Below are 24,302 nucleotides of genomic sequence, written 5' to 3' on the forward strand. Positions count from 1 at the left end.
TGTGACTCTGTTTCTGCTTTGTAAATAAGTGCATTTGTATCATTTATTGTTAGATTCTGCATATAAGCGATATCTTATGATATTTATCTTTCTCTGTCTGACTTACTTCATTCAGTATGACAGTCTCTAAGTCCATCCATGTTGCTGCAAATGACATTATTTTATTCTTTTTAATGGCTGAATAATATTCTATTGTATAAATGTACCACAACTTCTTTATCCATTCCTCTGTTGATGGACATTTAGGTTGCTTCCATGTGTTAGCTATTGTAAACAGTACTGCAATGAACATTGGGGTGTATTTATCCTTTCAGACCATGATTTTCTCTGAATATATGTCCAGGAATGGGATTGCAGGATCATATGGTAGCTCTTTTTTTTAGTTTTTTAAGGAACCTCCATACTGTTCTCCAGAGTGGCTGTACCAGTTTACATTCCCACCAACAGTATAGAAGGGTTCCCTTCTCTGCACACCCTCTCCAGAATTTACTGTTTGTGGATTTTCTGATGATAGCCATTTTGACTGGTGTGAGATGATATCTCATTGTAGTTTTGATTTGCATTTCTCTAATAATTAGTAAGGTTGAACAAATTTTCTTGTGCCTCTTGGCAATCTGTATGTCTTCTTAGGAGAAATGTCTATTTAGATATTCTACCCATTTTTTGATTGGGTTGTTCGTTTTGATGATATTAAGCTGCATGTGCTGCTTGTAAATTTTGGAGACTACTCCCTTGTTGGTCACATCATTTGTAAATACTTTCTCCCAATCTGTGGGTTGTCTTTTTGTTTTGTTTATGGTTTCCTTTGCTGTGCAAAAGCTTGTGAGTCTCATTAGGTCTCATTTGTTTATTTTGGTTTTTACTTTCATTACTTTAGGAGGTGGGTCAAAAAGGATCTTGCTGTGCTTTGTGGCAAAGAGTGTTCTGCCTATGTTTTCCTCTAAGAGTTTTATAGTGTCTGGTCTTACATTTAGGTCTTTAATCCATTTTGAGTTTATTTTTGTGTGTGGTCTTAGGGAGTGCTGTAATTTCTTTCTTTTACATGTAGCTGTCCAGTTTTCTCAACACCATTTACTGAAGAGACTGTCTTTTCTCCATTGTATATTCTTGCCTCCTTTGTCATAGATTAGTTGACCACAGGTGCATGGGTTTATCTCTGGGCTTTCTATCCTGCTTCATTTATCTATATTTCTGTTTTCGTTCCAGTACCATACTGTCTTAATTACTGTAGCTTTGTAGTATAGTCTGGAGTTAGGGAGCCTGATTCCTCCAGCATCATTTTTCTTTCTTAAGGTTCCTTTGGCTGTTTGCTGTTTCTTGTGTTTCCATACAAATTGTGAAATTTTTTGTTCTAATTCTATGAAAAATGCATTGGTAATTTCATAGGGATTACACTGAATCTGTAGATTGCATTGGGTAGTATAGTCATTTTGACAATATTGATTCTTCCAATCCAAGAACATGGTATATCTTTCCATTTGTTTGTGTAGTCTTTGATTTCTTTCATTAGTACCTTATAGTTTTCTGAGTACAGTGCTTTTGCCTGCTTAGGTAGGTTTATTCCTAGGTATTTTATTCTTTTTGTTGCAATGGTAAATGGGATTGTTTCTTTAATTTCTCTCTCTGATCTTTCATTGTTAGTGTATAGAAATGCAGAAGATTTCTGTGCATTAATTTTGTCTCCTGCAACTTTACCAAATTCATCGATTAGCTCTAGTACTTTTCTGGTGGCATCTTTCAGGATTTTCTATGTATAGTATCATGTCATTTGCAAACAGTGACAATTTAATTTCTTCTTTTCCAATTTGGATTCCTTTTATTTATTTTAATTCTCTGATTGCTGTAGTAGGACTTCCAAAACTATGTTGAATAAAAGTGGAGAGAGTGGGCATCCTTGTCTTGTTCCTAATCTTAGAGGAAATGCTTTCAGCTTTTCACTGTTGAGTATGATGCTAGCTATAAGTTTGTTATATATGACCTTTGTTATGTTGAGGTATGTTCCCTCTATGTCCACTTTCTAGAGAGTTATTTTCATAAATCTGTGTTGAATTTTGTCAAAAGCTTTTTCTGCATATATTAAGATGATCATATGGTTTTTATTCTTCAATTTGTTGATGTGGTGTATCACACTGATTGATTTCTGGATATTGAAAAATCCTTGCATCCCTGGGATAAATCCCACTTGATCATGGTGTATGATCTTTTTGATGTATTATTGAGTTCAGATTGCTAGTATTTTGTTGAAGATTTTTACGTCTATGCTCATCAGTTGTTATTGGCCTGTAATTTTCTTTTTTTGTGGTATCTTTGTCTGGTTTTGGTATCAGGATAATGGGGCCTTATAAAATGAGTTTGGGAGTTTTCCTTCCTCTGCAATTTTTTGGATCAGTTTCAGAATGATAGGTGTTAGCTTTTCTCTAAATGTTTGATCAAATTCCCCTGTGAAGCCATCTGGTCCTGGACTTCTGTTTCTTGGAAGATTTTTATTCACAATTTCAATTTCATTACTTGTGATTTTTCTGTTCATACTTTCAGTTTCTTCCTGGTTCAGTCTTGGGAGATTGTATCTCTCTAAGAATTTGTCCATTTCTTCCAGGTTGTCCATTTTGTTGGCATACAGTTTCTTGTAGTAGTCTCTTATGATCCTTTGTATTTGTATGGTGTAAGTTGTAACTTCTCCTTTTTCATTTCTAATTTTATTGCTTTGAGTCCTCTCCCATTTTTTTCTTGATGAGTCTGACTAAAATTTATGAATTTTGTTTATCCTTCCAAAGAATCAGGTTTTAATTTCATTGATCTTTGCTACTGTTTTCTTTGTCTCTATTTCATATATTTTCTGCTCTGATCTTTATAATTTCTTTCCTTCCACTAACTTTTGGTTTTGTTTGTTCTTCTTTCTCTAGTTGCTTTAGGTGTAAGGTTAGGTTGTTTATTTGAGATTTTTTGTTTCCCAATGTAAGATTTTATTGGTATAGACTTCCCTCTTAGAACTGTTTTGCTGCATCCCATAGGTTTTGGATCATTGTGCTTTCATTTTCGTTTGTCTCTAGGTAATTTTTGATTTACTCTTTGATTTCTTCAGTGATCCATTGCTTGCTTAGTAGCATATTGTTTCGCCTCCACGTGTTTGTGTTTTTTACAGTTCTTTACTTGTAGTTTATTTCTAATCTCACAGAAAAGATTAAATTTAATTAAAAGATTAAATTTACGGAGTCTTGCTTTTTGGCCCAGCTTTTGGTCGCTCCTGCAGAATGTTCCGTGTGTACTTGAGAAGAATGTGTACATTGCTGCTTTTGGATGGCATACTCTATAAATATCAATTAAGTCCATCTGCACTAATGTGTCATTTAAGGCCTGTGTTTCCTTATTGATTTTCTCTCTGGATGATTTGTCCTTTGAAGAAAATGGGTTGTTAAAGTTCCCCACTATTATTGTCTTATTGTTGATTTCTCCCTTTATGGCTGTTAGTATTTGCCTTATATACTGAGGTGCTCCTATGATGGGTGCATATATATTTCCAATTATTATATCTTCTTCATGGATTGAGCCCTTGATCATTTTGCAGTATCCTTCTTTGTCACTTATAAGAGTCTTTATTTTAACATCTATTTTGACTGATATGAGCATTGCTACTCCAGCTTTCTTTTGATTTCTATTTGCATGGAATATCTTTTCTGATCCTCTCACTTTCAGACTGTTTGTGTCCCTAGGTCTGATGTGGGTCTCCTGTAGACAGAATATACATTGTCTTGTTTTTGTAACCATTCAGCCAGTCTATGTCTATTGGTTGGAACATTGAATCTATTTATCAGTAAATTTAAGGTAATTATCAATATGTACATTCTTATTGACTTTTTCTTAATAGTTTTGGTTTTGTTTTTATAGGTCTTTTTTCTTCCCTTCCTCTTTTGTTCTCTTCTCTTGTGGTTTGATGACCATCTTTAGTGTTTGTGTTTGGGTTGCTTTTTCTTTTTTGTGTGTGTATCTATTGTAGATTTTCGGTTTGCTGGTCTGGCAAGGTTTTGATATAGCAATCTATTTAAGTACAAGTTTGTTTTAAGTTTCTGGTCTCTTTCCCGCCTAGAGAAGTTTCTTAAGCATTTGTTGAAAACCTGGTCTTGTGGTGCTGAATTCTTAGCTTTTGCTTGTCTGTAAAGCTTTTGATTTCTCTGTCAAATCTGAATGAATGCCTTTCTGGGTAGAGTATTCTTGGTTGTAGGTTCTTCTCTTTCATCCCTTGCAATATATCATGCCAATCCCTTCTGTTCTGCAGATTTGCTGCTGAGAAATCAACTGATAACTTTATGGGAGTTCCCTTGCATGTTATTTTCCCTTGGTGCTTTAAATTATTTTTCTTTGTCTTTAAATTTTGTCAGTTTGATTACTATGTGTCTCAGCATGTTCCTCCTTGGGTTTATCCTACCTGGGACTCTCTGCACTTCCTGGACTAGTGGGGCTAACTTTTCCCATGTTAGGGAAGTTTACAGCTATTATCTTTTCAAATATTTTCTCAGGTGCTTTCTCTCTCTTCTCCTTCTCGGACCCCTGTAATGTGACTGTTGGTGGGTTTAATGTTGTCCAAAAATACTGTCTTCATTTCTTTTCATTCCTTTTTTCTTTATTTTGTTCCATGGCAGCGATTTCCACCATTCACTCTTTCACAACACTCACCTGTTCTTCTGCCTCAGTTATTCTGCTATTGATTCCTTCTAGTGTATTTTTTCATTTCAGTTATCAACGGTTCATTTCAGCTTGCTTTTTTTTTAGTTCTTCTAGGTTTTGTTAAACATTTCTTTCATCTTCTCGAACTCCATTATTTATCTGACATCCTAGATCATCTTCACTATCATTATTCTGAATTCTTTTTCTGGAATGTTGCCTATCTCCACTTCACTTAAGTGTTTTTCTGGGGTTTTATCTTGTTCCTTCACCTGGGACATAATCCTCTGCCATTTCATTTTGTCTAACTTTCTGTGATTGTGGTTTTCATTCTGTAGACTGTGGTTCTTCATACGGCTTCTGTCTACCCTCTGGTGGATGAGGCTATCTAAGAGGCTTGTGCATGTTTCCTGATGGGAGGGACTGGTGGTGGGCAGGTCAGTCCTCAGTAAAACTTTTATCCACTTGTCTGCTGATGGGTGGTGCCATGTTCTCTCCTTGTTTGACCTGAAGGGGACCTAGCACTGGAGTCTACAGTCTGTTTGGTGGGGCTAATGGCAGTCTCTGGGAAGGCTCACACCAATAAGTACTTCCCAGAACTGCCGCTGCCAATGTCTTTGTACCCTCAGTGAGCCACAGCAGCCTCTCACCTCTGCAGGAGACCCTCCAATACTAGCAGGTATGTCTGGCCCAGTCTCTTATGGGGTCACTGCTTTTTTCCCCTGGGCCCTGGTTTGCACAAGACTTGTGTGTACCCCCCAAAGGCATAATTTCTGTTTCCCTCAGTCCTGTGGAGGTCCTGCAATCAAATCTGCTGACCTTCAAAGCCAGATTCTCTGGGGATGCCTCCTCCCATTACTGGACCCACAGTCTGGGAAGCCTGATGTGAGGCTCAGAACTTTCATTCCAGTGGGAGAACTTCTGTCATACACTATGTCCCCTACATATGAATGGGTTCTGTGCTGAGACCGTGTCCATAAGTTCAATTTATTCATACATCCAGCAAAGTTAGCCTAGGTACCAACTAACAATCGGCTATATAGTACTGTACTGTAATAGGTTTATAATACTTTTCACACAAATAATGCATAAAAAAGCAAACACAAAAATAAAGAAAACATTTTTAATCTTACAGTACAGTACCTTGAAAAGTACAGTAGTACAGTACAACAACTGGCATACAGGTGCTGGCATCGAGTGAACAGGCAAGAAGAGTTACTGACTAAAGGAGGGAGAGGAGCTGGGAGATGGTAGAACTGAAGGATCATAAGCAATAGGAGATGGAGGGCAAGCTGCAATTTCACTCATGCCTGACACTGATGGCATAGGTTCTGGTTCTTTGCTGGATTCAATTCTATCTACCCTCTTGAAAAAACAATCCAGTGATGTCTTGGAAGTAGCTCTTTTTTTTCTTGTCATAGATGACATAGTATCACTGGACTGCATTCTAAATGGCTGCTGCAACCTTTGTGTTCCATGCTACATTCGGGTCCCATGCCTCAAAAACTAACAGTACCTCCTCAAATAAAGAAAATCCCCTTGCCATTTCCTGTATTGTGAATCTCTTCCATTCTTCAGTTACTTCTTTTTCCTCTGTCTCTCTTCATCCTTTCTCTGGGTCTCCAATTCCTGACTCTTCTTATCAGTAGCAGCTACATCACTGCTGCTTTTATGCTTGCTTCTGGACATCCTGGCCTTGAAATAAAGATACTGCACTACTGTATTCTATGAAGTACTGTGCAGCAAAGTACACAAAAGCACAACCACTTGCAGAGGATGCATGAACGTGACAATGTACTCCAGACATGTGAACTAACTTATGTGACTAGACATGTTAATGCACGTTTGCATCTTTGAAAGTTTGCCTCCTGACCTTTCATATATAGGATACTTACTCTACGATTGCTTTCCAGTTTGTGGGCTATCCACCTGGCATACATGGGATTTGATTTTATTGTGATTGTGCCCCTCCTACCATCTCATTTTGGCTTCTCATTTGTCTTTGGATGCAGGATATCTTTTTTGGTAGGTTCCAAGGTTTTTTGTCAATGGTGGTTCAGCAGTTAGTTGTGATTATGTTGTTCTCATAAGAAGGGGTGGGTGCACGTCCTTCTACTCCGCCATTTTAAGCTAGTTCAAATGACTGTATTTTCTCCATTGTATATTCTTGTCTTCTTTGTCATGGATTAGGTGATCATAGGTGCGTGGGTTTCTCTCTAGACTTTCTATCCTGTTCCATTGATCTATATTTCTGTTTTAGTGTCAGTACCATAGTGTTTTGATTACTGTAGCCTTGTAGTATAATCTGAAGTCAGGGAGCCTGATTCCTCCAGCTCCGTTTTTATTTCTCAAGATTGCTTTTACTATTCAGGGTCTTTTGCATTTCCATACAAATTGTAAAATTTTTTGCTCTAATTCTGTGAAAAAGGGCATTGGTAATTTGATAAGGATTGCATTGAATCTGTAGATTTCTTTGGGTAGTATAGTCATTTTCATAAGGAAAACATACAGATGGCTAAAAAGAAAAGGAAAAGATGCTCAACATCACTAATTATTAGAGAAATGCAAATCAAAGTACAATGAGGTATCACCTCACACAGGTCAGAATGGCCATCATCAAAAATCTACAAATGATAAATACTGGAGAAGGTGTGGAGAAAAGGGAACCCTCCTACATTGTTGGTGGGAATGTAACTTGGCATAACCACTATAGAGAACTCTATGGAGGTTCCTTAAAAAACTAAAAATAGAACCATTATATGACCCAGCAATCCCACTCCTAAGCATATACCCAGAGAAAAGTATAATTCAAAAAGATACATGTGCCCCAATGTTCATTGCAACACTATTTACAATAGCCAGGACTTGGAAGCAACCTAAGTGTCCATCAGCAGAGGAATGGATAAAAAAAATGTGGTACATATATACAATGGAATATTACTCAGCCATAAAAAAGAACAAAATAATGTCATTTGCAGCAGTATCTATGAGCCTCTACATTGTCATATTGGGTGAAGTAAGTCACACAAAGACAAATATCATATGATATCACTTATATGTAGAATCTAAAAATGGGTAGAAATGAAGTTATTTACAAAACAGAAGTAGAGTCACAGATGTATAAAACAAACTTAAGGTTACCAGGGAATTATAGGGGGAGGGATAAATTGGGAGATTGGGATTGGCATATACATACTACTATATATAAAACAGATAACTAATTAGGACCTACGGTATAGCACAAGGGACTCTACTCAATACTCTGTAATGACCAATACATGAAAAGAATGTAAAAAAAGAGTGGATGTATGTATATGGATAACTGATTCACTTTGCTGTACACCTGAAACTAACACAACATGTTAAATCAACTGTACTTCAACAAAAATTTTTTAAAAAATACATAAGTGGGGGAAATTAACATGTTAGTAATATATGGTAATGCTTTGGGAAAGGATTTCATGCTTATTTGAGAATCAACTGTGTACTTGCTGAGGAACACTTTGTAGCTATTGCACTTTTCATTCATTGGGCTAAGAAATATTGATTATGACTATGGATTGTTAGATGTGATGATTTAAAGAAAAACATGAATGCTTATAGTCAGAAAATGAAAATAGTAATATCTGAAACTGATCTATACTGATAACAAAAAGGGAATTACATAATAACATATTAAGCATATTTTGAGAGCCAAGATAGAACTCCAAAGAAAATTGTATGTTAAACAAACAAACAGAAATAATCTGGCAACTCAGAAGCCCAGGAGTGCAGAGGAAGTGGGTAGGATGGCCTCATGCACAAACAGGATGGTAGAACTCCCAATCTGGGCAGATGGTCAGAGAATAAAATATCAAAACTGCAGACTTTTTAATTTCCACTACACAGCCATCCATGTGAGTGCTTAAAATATTTACTCACCCAAGATGAAGCAACTTTGTAGTTAACTTCAGTTCAACCTTGTTGTTTGAGAACATACTGTAGCAACTTGTAAGTACTGTTGCTGCAAAATCTGTCTAATGAGAAGTTATATTCTCTTATACTTATCCCTTTCAATCTCCCCTCTATTTTCTTGATTGAAGTAGAGCAATAAAGGAAGAAAACAATCCAAAAGTCATTTACAGAAGCCACAGGATTATAACTCTCATCACAGTTTCATTCCTAAGTATCCATGGTGTATGACTTTGAAGTTCAAATACAAAAGACCTTAAAAAAAAAGGCAATCAAACTCAAATATGCAACACCAAGGTATGATTTGCATCCTAAGTGTCTTTTATTTTTGTATTCATAGAAATTATATATCAATCTTTTGTTTTAGCTTCTCAGTCACCAAGGCAAAGAAAGAAGCCTAACAGTTATGCTATAAAATAGAAACTAATATTTTCTCAAGTTAAGTACAGTTTACTGATATTAACATTTGAGAGGAATATTTTTGAGTATTTGAATACTTGTAAGACACAATGATGTACTTCAGACATCCTCACTAATGTACCAAAAGTAGATATAATAATGAACCACAGAACTCTTTCTTCTGTTGGCTGATTCAAGTTCAAAAGATAATGTCCAAAAACATGTTATTAATAATTTCACGTATTAAACAATAGAATAATAAAATCCTTGGATCAAACTCTTTTGGGTTCAGTGTACATTTAATTTGAAGAGATTGTTATCTATGCTGAACTCAAGAGTATATGCTCCATGTAAAGTTGTTCTAAAGTATTAAATTCTGTAGTGGCCAAATGAACATATTTGTGATAGGTCTGATATACAGGTTGCCAAATTATGTTACCTAGAGTAGATGTTTGGATAACTTGTATAACTATGAGTTCTTTTTGATTTTTTTTTTCTCATAACCAAAATTTGCTTGAGTATTGAGTGACAGTCTGCTTTAGATTAAACTCTATAGCAAGTACTGGAAGTGGGAAAAAATTCTATGTAGTTGATTAGGGATGGAATTACAAACTATGATACACTGAAAATAAGGGGTGACACTCTATCTTTAAAGTCAAGGAATTTAAACACCTGTGCATGGATGTGGGTCAAGGGAATATTCAGAAAAATTCAAGATTTTTACTCAGCAAACAATTCCTTGTTCTTCCAAATGATGGATATGTAAGGACAGTAGATTTAAAACAATTTAAGTAAATGCGAACTATTGACATTTTTGGTTCTGGCCTGACTCCCAGTGGACTTTCCTAAAGAAAATGAAGTACAGATATAATGGGAAAATGATGGTCTTTGCTTTCACAACTATTTTCTTACTGACCCACAGATATTTCCTTAACTTTTCTGACAATGAGCCTAAGAACTCTGAGGTATGTTTAGTACTCTAAAAGCATAATCAGTGCTTTTCTTGTGGCTAGAATACATGTAAGACATTGTTTATTAATTAATAAGCTCTAAGATTATAGAATTTCCCAAGTATATATTATTTTTTTCTAAAATTGGTTTGCTATAATTTTCACATGACAATCAGGATTTCCTTACAGATGAGAGTGAGAGAGAAAAGAGAGAGACAGACAGAGAGAGAGAAGGAGGATACCAGAGTGCCGGTAATGTGGTACATATTAGATTAAGGAATAATTTGATAGCAGCAAAAGTCTAAATTACAGTAAAAATCAATTTCTTTTGGTAATTGTTAGAAAGATATGTAAATATATTAAATTTAATAAAATGATGTAAACCAAAATTTCCTTAACTCTCCTGCCTTTTGTGAAGCACTGAAAAAACCCTAGGAATGTATTTATATAAATAAATTATTGAGGAAATAAATAAATTCCAAATCATTTATGTAATTAATCTGCTCTCAAAGAGAGCATAACTCCCTGCTCCTTAAGTGTGGCTGTTCATAGGGCCTTCCTTCCAGAGAGCATGGTATGGAAAATTGGGTGAAAGAGTTATTTTATAGTCAGAAACCTGACAAAAAATACTTTTACCAAGTAATCAAAATTGACATAAACAGTGATGTCATGCTGATAATTTGCACCCTTGATATGATGTGACGAGACCAAAAGCCCTTATTCCCAGTGTAATCATAATTAGACAAATCCCAGCTGGGGGCAGTCTACAAAATACTTAACTAATACTTTCAAAACTGTCAAAGTCGTTAAAAACAAGAAAAGTCTGAGAAAATGTCACAGCCAAGTGTCGCCTAAGGAGATATAATGACTAAATGAAATGTTGTATTCTACATGGGATCTCGGAACAGAAAAAAGAATAATAGGTAAAAAAGTAAGGGTATATGAGTAAAGTTTGAACTTTGGTTAATAATAATATAACAATGTTGGTTCATTAATTTAACATGTGGATCATACATTGTTAACTAAATATGAAAAATCTCTTGGCTATCTTTGCAGGTTTTCTGTAAATCTAAAGTATTTTATTTCAATCTTTTTATGTGCATATATATAAAACAGATGTGTATAAATAAATAATATTTTATAAAATTTTGATCATATTACCTATGTTTTATCTTTTTTAATACAGTGTGAACACTTTTCAACTTGAGTCAGTATTCTTTGAAAACATTTTTTTTTTCATAGAAAGGCATTTTATTTTAAATATAGCAGTGTGTACTTGTCAATATAATATACCAATATTTTAATAGTAGTTATACTAGGTGGTGACATTATAGGTAATTTAATTTCTCTTTTATACTTGTACCTAGTACTAAGCTAAGTGCTAGGGATTTAGAGTTGATCAAAACTCAATACCTGCTCTCCAAGTGCTCATGGTAAGAAGCAGTGTAGTAAGATACAGGTTTTGAAGCTAACTTTAGATTTGAGTTCTATGCTATCATTTACCAGCTCTTTAATTCTACAAGGGTCTCATTTTCTGTAAAATGGAGATTTTACACATTTAATATCATTTCAATAAACTCAATGTCACCAAATAAAATATTTTAAGAAAAAGTTTATTTTTAAACCCCTACAAATTACTAAAATATCAGTTTTTTACTTTGTTTTAATTCTAATGTATCATATTATTTCTCTTTATTTCCATTAAAGATAGAGATAGATAGGTAGGTAGACATAAATATATAAAGAGAATATTTAATTTACTTTATGGGTTTTATGGGCAGTTCTTGCACTTATCTGGTAAAATGCATTATCTTTTCAGTATAACTGAATTTATACATAAAATATGGTTATACAGCATAGTTGTTAATAGAATACAACTTATCTATTAAAACATGAACAGCACAGATTTATATTCTTCTATAATCTTTGTGATTTTCTTCCAATTATATTTTACATATTTTCATTCTAATATAGTGTAAATTTAACTATATTCTCTTGAAGGAAATCAGAGTTTGAGTCCACTGATACGTGTTTGGAATGCTCAGTAGCTTTGTCATTTACTTAAGGTGAGACTGCAGATAATGTAGCACACATTAGAGGTACCATATTCAAAAGTCAGTCTCTTCTTATTCCCCCAGTTAACTTAAGGGAGAGTGACTCATTTCTATCAATGTAATTCGTGTAAGGTCAAAATCAGTTATTGGGGTTTTACCCCATTGCTAATTATTGGGTTAAGGCATGTTCATGTCATAAATTTTTTTGCCAAGGCAACATAAAGAAAGAGTTCTGGGGAACTTTTAGTAAAGATTTCTTCACTGATGCAACAGAAATGTATCAATGCATTAAGGAATACTCTCTCTTCTGATGGGTGTTTTCCTGTCTGAATTTGAAGCTTGAAACTATGGCAACCATGAAGGAAACAGCAAGGCTCTTGAAAGGATGGCTGTTTCCTAAAGATGTGTTGAGCCCTTCAATTAATCAGTTCTGGGGACAACAAGCCTCATCCTCTGGACTTGTCAAGAAACATTATAAATATTTTCTTATTATTTTAGAAAAATTTCTCAGGGTTTTCTTTTACTATAGTCATAGCTCCTTAGTTATCTAAAATATCATTGGATATTTTAAAGCCAATTTTCAATGTCACCTAAAGTAAAATCATAGATTTTCCCTCTCGGTAAGTCTAAAGCCATTTGTGAATATTAATGCCTTGAAAGTTAGCTTTGAGTGGATGTATAGAATTACTGTATTTTTTCCATTAACAGTAGTCATATCTTTTTTTAGGATTATTTTAAGTCAAATACTTAGCAGATTTTTGCCTTTTTACCATATAAATCTGCCAGAGAAATAACCAGGTTATAGATACAAAGAATATATCATGCATGAGGTAGCTCAATTTGTGTGTATTCAAGCTCAACACTAACTAATATTCCATTTGTGCCTTCTGGCTTTTTACAAATGGATCCTTTCATTGGATATATTCCAAGTTGAAAAAAATAGCACAAACAATGCTCATATCCTCCAAATTCACATCCCAAATTACCACTAAGTAACTTTTAAAAATTAGTCAATAGATAACCTGTGAAAATTTAGTTTTTCTCTCTCTCTCTCTCTCTCTCTCTCTCTCTCTCTTTTTTTTTTTAACAGGAAAGGATGGTGAGATGCCCTGCTGACATTTTATCTAAATTATTATAAAGTACAATATTAGATCCAGTATTTGAATTTGGACTGAATAATTATTTGTTCTTATATATCCTATAGCTTATTTCACTGCATAATATATATGAATCATAATATCTATGAACCATTGCATAATATCTATGAATCACTTTGATTGGGAAAGTAAATATACTAACGTACACACACACACACACACACACACACACACACACACCATTTTACATGTTAGGTTTACACTTATAAGATTATTTTTAAAATACTTCGGTCAAGTGTTTTAAATTGATAATAGTATATATGAAGTTTCCATGACTATAATAATGTGTTCTGTACATTGTAAACTTAAGACAAAATGTACACATAACCACAATTTCTCTAAATTATAATATTCTATCTTTGTGATTTTGTTAGTAAAGCTTGAATTAAAGCCCTCAGAAAATATTTACAGGTACTAGTCAATTCAAATCATCTTTGTTAACATTTGAGTATTTTTTAAAAGCTTCATTGATGAATATTTACATTCGATGAGCTATACATATATAAGGTATACAATTTGATGTTTTAACATGTGTATACATACATAAAATCATTACCATAGTCAGGATAATGAATATATCTGTCATCTCTTTTTATGATCCATCTTGTTGCGTCTCCTCACCCCTAACACATGCTCAGGTACTGATGATCTGATTTATGTCACTCACAATAGATAAGTTTGGATGTTTAAGAATTTTAATTAAATTGGATGGTAGAGTTATCTTCATCTGATTTCTTACATTCAGCATAATTTTACACTCAGCATAAGTAACCATGATGTTGCACATATCAATAGTTCTTTCTAATTTATTCCAGTAAATGGATAGGCTACAAGTTTTTCATCCATTCACTTGCTGATGAATGGCTGGGTTGTTTTCAGGGTTTTGGTCATTACAAAATAAATCTGCTATAAGCATTCATGTAGAAGGATTTATATTGACACATTCTTTTATTTCTCTTGGGTAAATACTTAGGAGTGAAATGGCTGAGTCATTTGAAAAATGAAATTGTAAAAATGTTTTCCAAAATGGTTATACCATTTCACATTTCCACCAGCTGTTCTAATGTATATGTAGTGGTATATCATTGTGCTTTTTATCTTGCATTCTCCTAAACAGTAATGTTGTTGAGCACTTTACATTCATGTATCTTCTTTTGTGGAATGTCTGCTTAGATCACTTGCTCATTAAATTATTTTATTATTGAGTTTGAGTGTTCTTTATGTATTTTGGATACAAGTACTTTATCAGATATATGATTTTGCACACATTTTTTCCCATTCATGGTTCATCTTTTTGTTCCTTTACTATTGTCACTTGTAGTGATTTTTATAAAGTCCAATTTACCATGTTTTCTTGTGGATTATGCTTTTTGATGTTTTATCTAAGGAATCATTAACTAACTTAAAGTCACAGTATTTCTCCCATGTTTTCTTAGAGAAGATTTGTAGTTTTAAATTTAGGACTATGATCAATTTTGAGTAAATTTTATATATTTTGTGGGGTACAGATTAAAACACAAGTTTTTGTACATGCCTACCTGCTCGTACCCATTATTGAAAGACTACCTTTTCTCAGTTGAATTTTTTTGAGCCTTTGAAAATCTTTCTAGAATCTATCCTTTTCCATTGATCTATTGTCTATATTTAGACAAATAGCAATCAATTTTAATTACCATATCTTTGTAAAAAGTCTTAAAATCTGGTAGTGACATTACTCCCACTTTGTTCTTTCTCAAAATTGTTTTGGTTTTTCTAGGTCATTGCATTTACATAGGAACTTTAGGTCAGTTTTGCAATTTCTACAAAAAGTCTGCTGGGATTTTTAAATATGATTATAATAAATCTATAGATTAATTTGGGGTCAGTTGAAATCTTAGCAATGTTGTATCTTCCAGCCCATGAGCACAGTATATCTCAAACATCACCCATCACCCCAACTATTCTAATTAGAATGCTGTGTTGAGACATCCCCAAGACTAACCCTCCAGGTTGGATGATTCATGAGAGGGTGGCTCACAAGTCTCAGCATACAGACAAACCAATGGCTCTGATTTGTTATATCAAAAGGGTTCAAAGCATAATGAGGAAAGGGAAATGGTACACAGGGCATAGTCCTTGGGAAACCAGGAGCAACTTTCCAAGGTCAGCATTCCAAGTGGAATAGCACAGGAGGCAGTTAATTTCTTTGCAAAGAGTTGTGACGAAACCTGTGAGTTGCTGCCAACAGGGAGATTCATTAGAGACTAGGAGTCCCAGGTTTTTGTTGAGGACTAATCACATAGGCAACCTCTGCTTAGTATATACCAAAATTCAAGACTCCCAGAAGGAAAGCAGTTGTTAAGCACAAACCATAATGCTTACACAAACAGTTTAGGCACAGTGAGCCATTTATATTACTTAATGGTGGGAACCCTCTTGAAATCTAAGTTTTCAGGCACTAGTCAAGGGCAAATCTTGCAAGCAGGCCTTTTCAAGGAGAGCAGTTCAGGCCTGCTGTGTTAATTCTTTTCTGCACAGATGCTATTGAGAATAACTAATCGATTAAAATTAAAGAAAATCACTCTCCCACTGTTCTGAAATCACAACAAAAATGGAATCTATAAAAACCATACTAATTGAAACCATATCCTTTTTAAACTGATTTTCATATAATCTATGCTAAAAAGCATACAAATATCTTCTTGATAATCTTACTGAAAACTTTTAGGTAAAATTCCTCCAAAGGTCTAATATATATTATATACATATATAATTGTTATGCTTATAATCAATTATAAATAATAACAGATTTTATAGTATTCATGTTAGCTCCTCTATATTTTATATTTTTTATTTTTATAAGTATAGGTATACATTTTGTAAATCAGCTAAAGTTTACATAAAATATAGTTTTCCATAATTTGTAGAATACTTTATTTTGATGTTTACTATAATATTCATAAACTTTAACATATATATCTATAATTGCACTAATATAATTAGTCTTAAAATCATTTAAACTGGTATGAATCCTTCAACTGCAGATGAAGATTTTGTTTGACATTATTATTGAATGAAAAAGTTATTGATAATGCGAAACATAAACACCTCAGATAATTTTATTACTATTGGCAAATGTCTCCTCTGTCAAATTGATCATGATACTCAATGTTCTACTAGTTGATAATATCTGAACAGGGTCCTTGTGCATTTTTTAGAATCTTGAAAGTTTAATAACTTTTATTATTGATAGTGTCTCTCTTTTATACCAAACTAAACTTTAGATAGCTAATTTAATTGGAAATTTATATGTAATAAAAAGTTTTAATTTCCTTTCAATTTATTGCATCCACTTTACCTTTCTTTTTTCTTCATCACATCCCTTGTGATAGTTTGAAATATTAGATTCCTTTGCTCTCTTATTCTTCAATGAAACTCATAAATAAAACATAATGCTCTTCATCTGTTAAACATGTTAAGTTATGGGTGAAATGTCATGTTTGAAAGCAAAGTTGTCCCTCACCCAACAGATTACTTATTAAGTATAAATGGAAGAGTTTCTTTAAAATGAAGATAACTGGCAGACAGTATTTTAAACAAGGTACCAAATTTAACACCATCAACAGTGGGATATACTGACATTATGGACCTCTCTATATATAAGCACTGAAAAGGGTACAACATCACCTGTACAGTCTTCCTGTCAAAAAGTTTTCAGTTAAATCTAATCATGGGGAAAAAATATGACTAACCTAAATTGAGGAATTCTACAAATCATCTGGTCTGAACCCTTCAGTAATGTAAATGTGAATGACAAAATAGTTGGGAAACTGTTCTAGATTAAAGAAAACTAAAGGGACATAACAAGTTAATGTAATGAGACTTAATTAGATTCTGAATTTAAAAATAAAATCTTTAAAGCATCTTATTTGAACATTTGGGGAAATTTGCATTATAGCAAATACTATTGTATCAATTTTGTGAGTGTAAAGAATTACATTCATGAGTGGCTATGTAGGAGAAAGCTCTGTTCTTAGAGACACACTGAAGTATTCAGGGGTGAAATACAGGTTGATTAGAAGTACCATCAAATTATTCAGCAACTACAGCATAAACACACACACATATAGTTAAATATAGCAAAATGTTAACATTTAGTGAAATTAAGTGAAAGGTTTTTAAGTGCTTATTGTATTATTCTTGCAAATTATTGTAAGTTTTAAAAAATCCAGAACAAAAACTTTGGTGTGGGAAACAATAAAGGCATTCTGTTTATGAGACTTTTCTTAATAAATATTCTGTCCTTGAAAGTTGAATTTTTGAAAGTAGACAACTTCTCTTACATGTCATAAAAATAACTACTAATGATGGAAAAAGGAGAGATCTAAGAAAAAATTACAGTAGCATTACAAAGTTAGAAAATATATTTCAGCTGGCAAGAATATCCTTCTAAATTAGATGATAACATATTAATAATAAAAGTTAATCAATTATTTTTCCCTATGGTTTTGCACTTGAGTTTCAAACTTAGACACTTGGGACTGCATTCAAGTACATACACAAGTATAAACTGGAGTATATTTGGGTAGTATTATTAGTTTAAACATTGCATATTGCTGTTTGAAGCTCATAGCGCTGGGCATGGATTCAGAGCTCAGGCTCCTTGCTCCCCATGTAGCCTCTATCCACTAGGGTTTGTATTCTGTCTTCAGTTAGCTGGTAGAAGAGCAAGAGTAGGGATGAAGCATACTCACATCATAAATGCCTCAGTGTGGTAGCAACACACATCCACTGACATGTGTCATGGCAGTATGTGGCCTGACCCTGTGTTCAGGAAAAATGAGTGGAGATATTTCTAGTGAAGAGTAGCCATCTGTGTCACAAAAATTAAAATGTAATCAACCATTTCTGAGAATGTATGACCTAGAAAACCTCACCCAATAGTGATAGAAAATCTGAATGGAACTATACCTGTTAAAGATGTGTTGAATTGCTAAATGAAATATAACCTAAATAGTTCAGCCTAGAAGTTTTCACAGATGAGATTTATAAACAGTCCAAGAATAGCTCCATTATTTAATAAGTTATTCCAGTAGTTAGAAAAAAAGGGAAATTCTAAAGAGCTTAATTTTTGAAGTTAACTGACCAAAAAGAAAGAAAAATTATAGGAAATTATAATCATAGGCACAATGAGTTAAATACAATATTAGCAACATACAACACAGGTACTTATAGATACATATACATATGTTCATTATCCATACATATGTATTTCATATTCTTATACACATATATTGTCAGAAGATGGTAGTGCATCTTTGCTCTCCTAAGCTTGTAGTCATGTGTTGTGAAATATTTCTATTTTTTTTCTTTCCTAATCCACAACCAAAGGAACAACCATAATTCCTATTCAATAGGATACAGATATTTTAGTTGAAGCTGCATTTGTATGTACTACATGATTCTGAACATTACACAAACTAAGAAATGCAAGATGTTGAAAACAATTGCTGGCTTTTCATAAGTTATATTTATTTTGATTATCAATTTAGATTCAGATCATTTCTAGAAGATTGGACTAATGTTTTGAGTAATAGAATGGTACATGTTATTTCATGTTTTGAACAGTTTCATAATTATTTTCACTTAATGTTTAGGTTGCTTGGAATTAAAGGAAGAAACCATTGAAAACCTTCTTGCTGCAGCTTCCCTTCTTCAGCTTCCTCAAGTAGTAGAAGTGTGCTGCCATTTCCTCATGAAGCTCTTGCATCCATCTAACTGTTTAGGAATCCGAGCATTTGCAGATGCTCAAGGATGTATTGAATTAATGAAGGTGGCCCACAGCTACACAATGGTAAGGAAATTTAATTTTTAAATAAAAGAGACATAGCTGTATTATCAGAGGTTAAAATAATTACTGTTGTTGTGTTGAAAATCTTTTTAAAGTTTAAAATTAGTTTTGCATCTTTGGCACATTTTTATCATGGGACACAATGTACCATATAATATTTAATAATCTCAAAGTAAAAAATGACATCACACAATGGACTTTATTATTGTTATAGTTTTATTTACATTTTATAGGCAATATAGATATAGATATTGATACTTGGGATTTTAAATAGTGCTTAAAAGATTTTTTTCTTAATTGCTCCTGGCATATCTATCTTTTTGCATCCACTTCCACAGCTGCCTTATTTTTTCCCTTTTCTTTCTAGTTAAGAGCTAGAAGTTTATGCCACAAAAGTTTTTCTTTTGAATTTTTCTAACAACCTCTCTGCCATGGACTGAGTTCTATCAACCAAAATTCAATGTTGAAGTCCTACTACAAATGTGATGTTATTTGGAGATGGGGACTTTGGAGGTAATTAGGTTTAGGTGAAGTCATCATGGTTGACCCCTCATGATGAGATTAGTGCCCTTATAAGAGGAGACACTGGAGAGTCTGCTTCCTTTCTTCCACTACCATGTGAGGACACAGTGAGAAGATAGCCATCTGCCAGTTAAGAATAGAGCCTTCACCAGGGAACCTAATCAGCCTATACCTTAAATGTTGTACTTCTCAGCCTTCAGCACTATGAGAAATAAACTCCTGTTGTCTAAGCCACCCAGTCTATGGTATTTTGTTATGGCAGCTCCAGCTATTTAATACACTTTTTATCATAGCATGATATGTTAGGTATGGATTTGCCTGTATGATTTGTGGAGAAAAAAAATCATATCTACACTGTACATTTAAAGTATTTATTGTTATAGTGAATATTGGATTTCAGAACTCCTGAGAACTAGTATACTAAGGGAAAATATTTAGATATATAGATCAACTGATCTATTTTTTTTTAATTTGACTTTCTGTACCATTTTCATAAAGAGTTTAAACTGACTGAATATCAGTCAGCTAATAGTCCTAAAATACTATAAGCTTATTTTGTATTTTTCTGTTTATTTTTTTGCTATATATACACAACTATGTATATGTGTAGGTATTTTAACAGCTTTATAAGAGATATTAAAAGTCATTTGAATTTTAGACTTTAAGTATGTGTACTTCGTAGTGTGTTTCTTTTAATGTTATCTCCATTCTAGAATTGAGTAATCAGTTACAACAATTTCACACCCATCATTTCATACCCTAGAAATAATCATTCTAAAATCATTTAATACAGTGCCTGGAATGTAGCAATCTCTATATAAAATGTTAGCCATTTTTGCTATTGTTATTATTATTAACATTATTAGTGATTTGATTTTTATTATTGAAACAACCAATTGTAAAGTATAGAAATTTCTCGTTTCACCTCAAGGGAAGAATTTATATGAAATAAATCTCATTAAGCTTTATAGTTGCTATTTATTTAAAAGTTCTTATTTTGAGCTTTAACACCTTTTCAAATCACTAACGACAGTCAGCCATTTAAAAGTCTTCTCATTGTTATTCTTAGATAGAATCTCAATATTATTTTAATTTTCTTCTTTAATCTGTTAAGTAGATTAGTAAATTAAATGAAAATGTAGAAATTAAAGGAAGGAGATATATGCTTTGTAATTCTATTTTCAAATTCTTCAAAATATTCCATGACGGGGCACAGTACTACTATTGAAATTATATGAACCGTATAAAATCAATGTAAACAAATACTTCATCAACCAAAATATCAAAGTCTAACTGCAGTCATTTAATTATGCACATTTCATTACTCTTAGGAGTTCCTGGCTTAGCTAAGCCAAAGAACAATATGCCTGAATATCCAGAGGGATAGTGGTTCCTTCTGGTCTAGTTCAAAATTATTAATTTAGTAATAAAAAAAATTATTAATTTAGTAATAAAAATTAATTTAGTAATAAAAATTAATTTAGTAATAAAAATTAATTTAGTAATAAAAAATTTATTTTTTTCTTCTTCTTAACTACTTCAGTAACAAATCATCTCAGATTTCCTACTACCTCTGGTACTAAGTTAATTTACTTATTGCATCTAAATATGCATTCTTTGCTTATTTCATAAGTAACATTCTTTTCTAATTTTCAATTTCCTTGTCAAAATATTTTAGATATGAACTTGATCTTCAACATCCAGATCTTAACTTGCTGTCTGTATGCCTTTGCTTTTTATATGCTTTGCTATGTTTCCTTTGGAAATTTCACTTATTTATTTGGCTTCAGCTGTTGATTTTGTGTGATGATTCCAAAATTGATTCAGGGGAGGTGACCCTGCTTGGCAGTGGTTCATGTGCAAAATACTGGAAAATTCTGATTGCAAGCTCAATATTGCAGAAGTGTGAAATATATTTTAAAACATTAATTTAAACTTTGGCTGTGTGAATATACAGATAGCAACAAAATAATTGAAAGAAATAGTTCTCTATTAGTCAGAGTTCATTATGAGACCTGTTCTTAGTTCTGGACATCACATTTTAAAAATATTAGAGAGTGACAAACAGAAATAGATGAGAATAACAAGAATAATAAACATTTTATAACCATGTCATATGAAGAAAAGTTGAAACAAATTTGGTTCATGTGGCTGAATAATATCAGGGCATGAAAATACGTATCTTCATGTATTTGATAGAATGAGCTTTCATTTAAAACAGTAGTATTTAAGTGTTTTTTCATTCTGTTTTTCATTTTAGTAGTACAAACTTCTACTTCAGTCTTTTGATTTTTCTTTCTATGCTGGTTTATCTATTTCTACTGATCATCAGCCTTACTTCCTTCCAAGGTCAGCTTTACCTTTAGAGGAGACTCCTGGATCTTCATTTTTTAAGAAATCCTCTCTCCATACAGTTCTGGGTTAGAGTTTGCCATAAGAGGCATTCAGGTAAGGTATAGAAGGTGGAAGAGAGAAAGCCATTATTTCTCCACACGCAGATTCAGGCAGATATGTGGACAAGGGAAACTTGAAGTAACTTCTAAGTGAGCCCTTAAAAGCAATTGGCTTCACTGCTGTAGACTGAGACAGTTGATGGGAGACTGTAGACAATTGATGGAAGGTTCTTGAGGAACTCAGTGCTTTTCAGAACGTTTCACATTGAACAGAAGGTTGAGATCATTAGCAGAAAGTTCCCTGACCTTCACTTCCACGGCCCTTTCAAAGGCCATTTAGGTCTCAATTTCCCTATCCAAAATCTGTCTTACTTAGAACACAGAGTGGCTTGCTTTCCTAATTCAACAATGTCTTAAACATATACCCACAAATAGCAGGTTTAAACTCCATATTTTGATAGGCATGTTTCTGCACACCTAACTTCTGAACAACTACCTGGGCATTTTTTCTAAAAATGCATTGAATTAATTTCATCTCTTCTAAATATGTGCTGTAAATTCCCTTGTACTTTACTCACAATAGTTCGCTTGTCAGGAATCTCTGGTATCTAATTCTAAATAACCCCTCAGTTTCCAGGTAAGTTCATCCATGCCTAAGAAATATTTAAAAACTTTTCATGACATTCTCTCCTTCATTTAAATTCTTAGTGTTCCTTTTCTTAGGATTATATGATGTCACCATAAATTTTCTTATGCAGTTAATTATCTTATATGTCTTTATGGCTGGTCTTCACTCCTATATTGAAACTTTTGTAACAGAGAACAATTCTTTCCACTGAGATTCATTTTGTCCCAACAAATTATCAGCACCTGTTAATTATCACACCTATCAGAAATTAATATATTAACTAATTTCTTCAGTTCTCATAGATATTTAGAATTGTGATTCTCAGTACTCCTGAATTCAGTCATTCAATGAGACTACCCATGGTCTTTTTCTAACTTTTTTTCCAATCATATTTCCTATTATTGTTTTCCCTGTTCACACAATTCCAGCCACACTGATCTTCTTGCTGTTTTGTGACTATAACAAGCATAATATCACCAGATAACCTTTGTGCTGTTCTTTCTTCCTTCTGCCGGAAACAGTCTTCTACCAAATATTTATATCCTTTCTCTGCCTCATTCAGCTTTCTGCTCAAACATCACTTCCATAGAGATCTCATATCTGAATATTCTACTGAAAGTGACCTGGCCTTCAAAACTCACACTGTTTTATATCCTGTAGAGTACTTTAATTCCCACCTTTATACCATATATTTGTTGTTAAGTGTTGTTATTACCTACTTCCACCATTAATGTGGTAGCATTTGTTTAACTTTCTATAACCTGGAAACCTAGACAGATGTCTGTACATAGCATTCATTGTTGAAGGGGGTAGTGATTGCTTATTGCTAGGAGCTGTACCAGGAGCTGTAGAAGGTGGCCTGGAGATACAATGGTGACCAAAATAGGCATAAGTTTCCCTTACAGTCAAGATGAATATGTTGGAGCAAAGAAATTATAACGATGAATGATAATTATATGTATGGTAAATACTACAAAGGAAAATTATAGGATGCTATAGGAGAGTGAAACAGGGAAAGCCTCTTTAAATATGTGATGCAAAAACTGAGTTGTAAAGGATGAAGCAGATATTAGTCAAATGAAGAGTTAAAGAATATTCATGACATAGGTAAGTGCATGTACCAATGATCTGAGGTGGGAAGGTGCTTTGTTCTGTTTAAGGAAATTCAAGTGTGATGGGATAGTGGGAAAGGCAAAGAAGAGGTGGAGACAATGAGCTCAAGATTTTGGCAGAACAAAATTTTGCAGGGTTAAGGAGACTTTGTTATAGATTTGTGTTTTTATTTTAAAATAACGGTATAACATTGAAAGTTTTTGAGCAAGTATGAGCCAAGATTTAATTTTGACTAATCACCAGATTGGCATTAGAAGAAATCAAGAAGAAAGAATAAGAATAATGTTAGTACTTCATTAGAGGTCTACATGGATATTTACACACACATACTGGGTGAGTGAGAAAGAAAAAGAGAAAATGAGGTAACTTTAGCTTCTGCCATTTTGTTTGATGTCAATGCTTAGCACTACTGGTGCTGGTGATGCACAAGTTAAGTATATAGTATATATCAGGCATTGCTCTACATGTTAAACACACTTTTGAAATTTAATCCTTTCACAACTCCTGCAAGGTATGTTACATCCATTCTAAAAATGGCAAAGCTAAGGCTTAGGAAGTTAAATAATCTACTCAGGAGTAATAGATTGAACATGCTAGAATGGGGATTTAAGCCTGGTACTATCTTACCACAGATTTCAAGCTCTAT

At 33.3% G+C, this 24,302-nt stretch overlaps 1 protein-coding gene across 2 annotated transcripts in view; it reads left to right on the forward strand.

Annotated features, from left to right (window-relative positions):
• Positions 1-24,302, forward strand: part of KLHL1 (kelch like family member 1) — a 392,306-nt gene that overhangs the window by 174,871 nt on the left and 193,133 nt on the right. For both annotated transcript variants that reach the window (XM_032611318.1, XM_032611317.1), the window contains one exon: positions 18,807-19,003. In XM_032611318.1, the coding sequence (XP_032467209.1) occupies positions 18,807-19,003 (197 nt within the window). The remainder of the gene's footprint in view (positions 1-18,806; positions 19,004-24,302) is intronic.

The sequence above is a fragment of the Phocoena sinus genome, chromosome 18 (genome assembly GCF_008692025.1).
Source record: "Phocoena sinus isolate mPhoSin1 chromosome 18, mPhoSin1.pri, whole genome shotgun sequence".
NCBI classification, from domain to species: Eukaryota; Metazoa; Chordata; class Mammalia; order Artiodactyla; family Phocoenidae; genus Phocoena; species Phocoena sinus.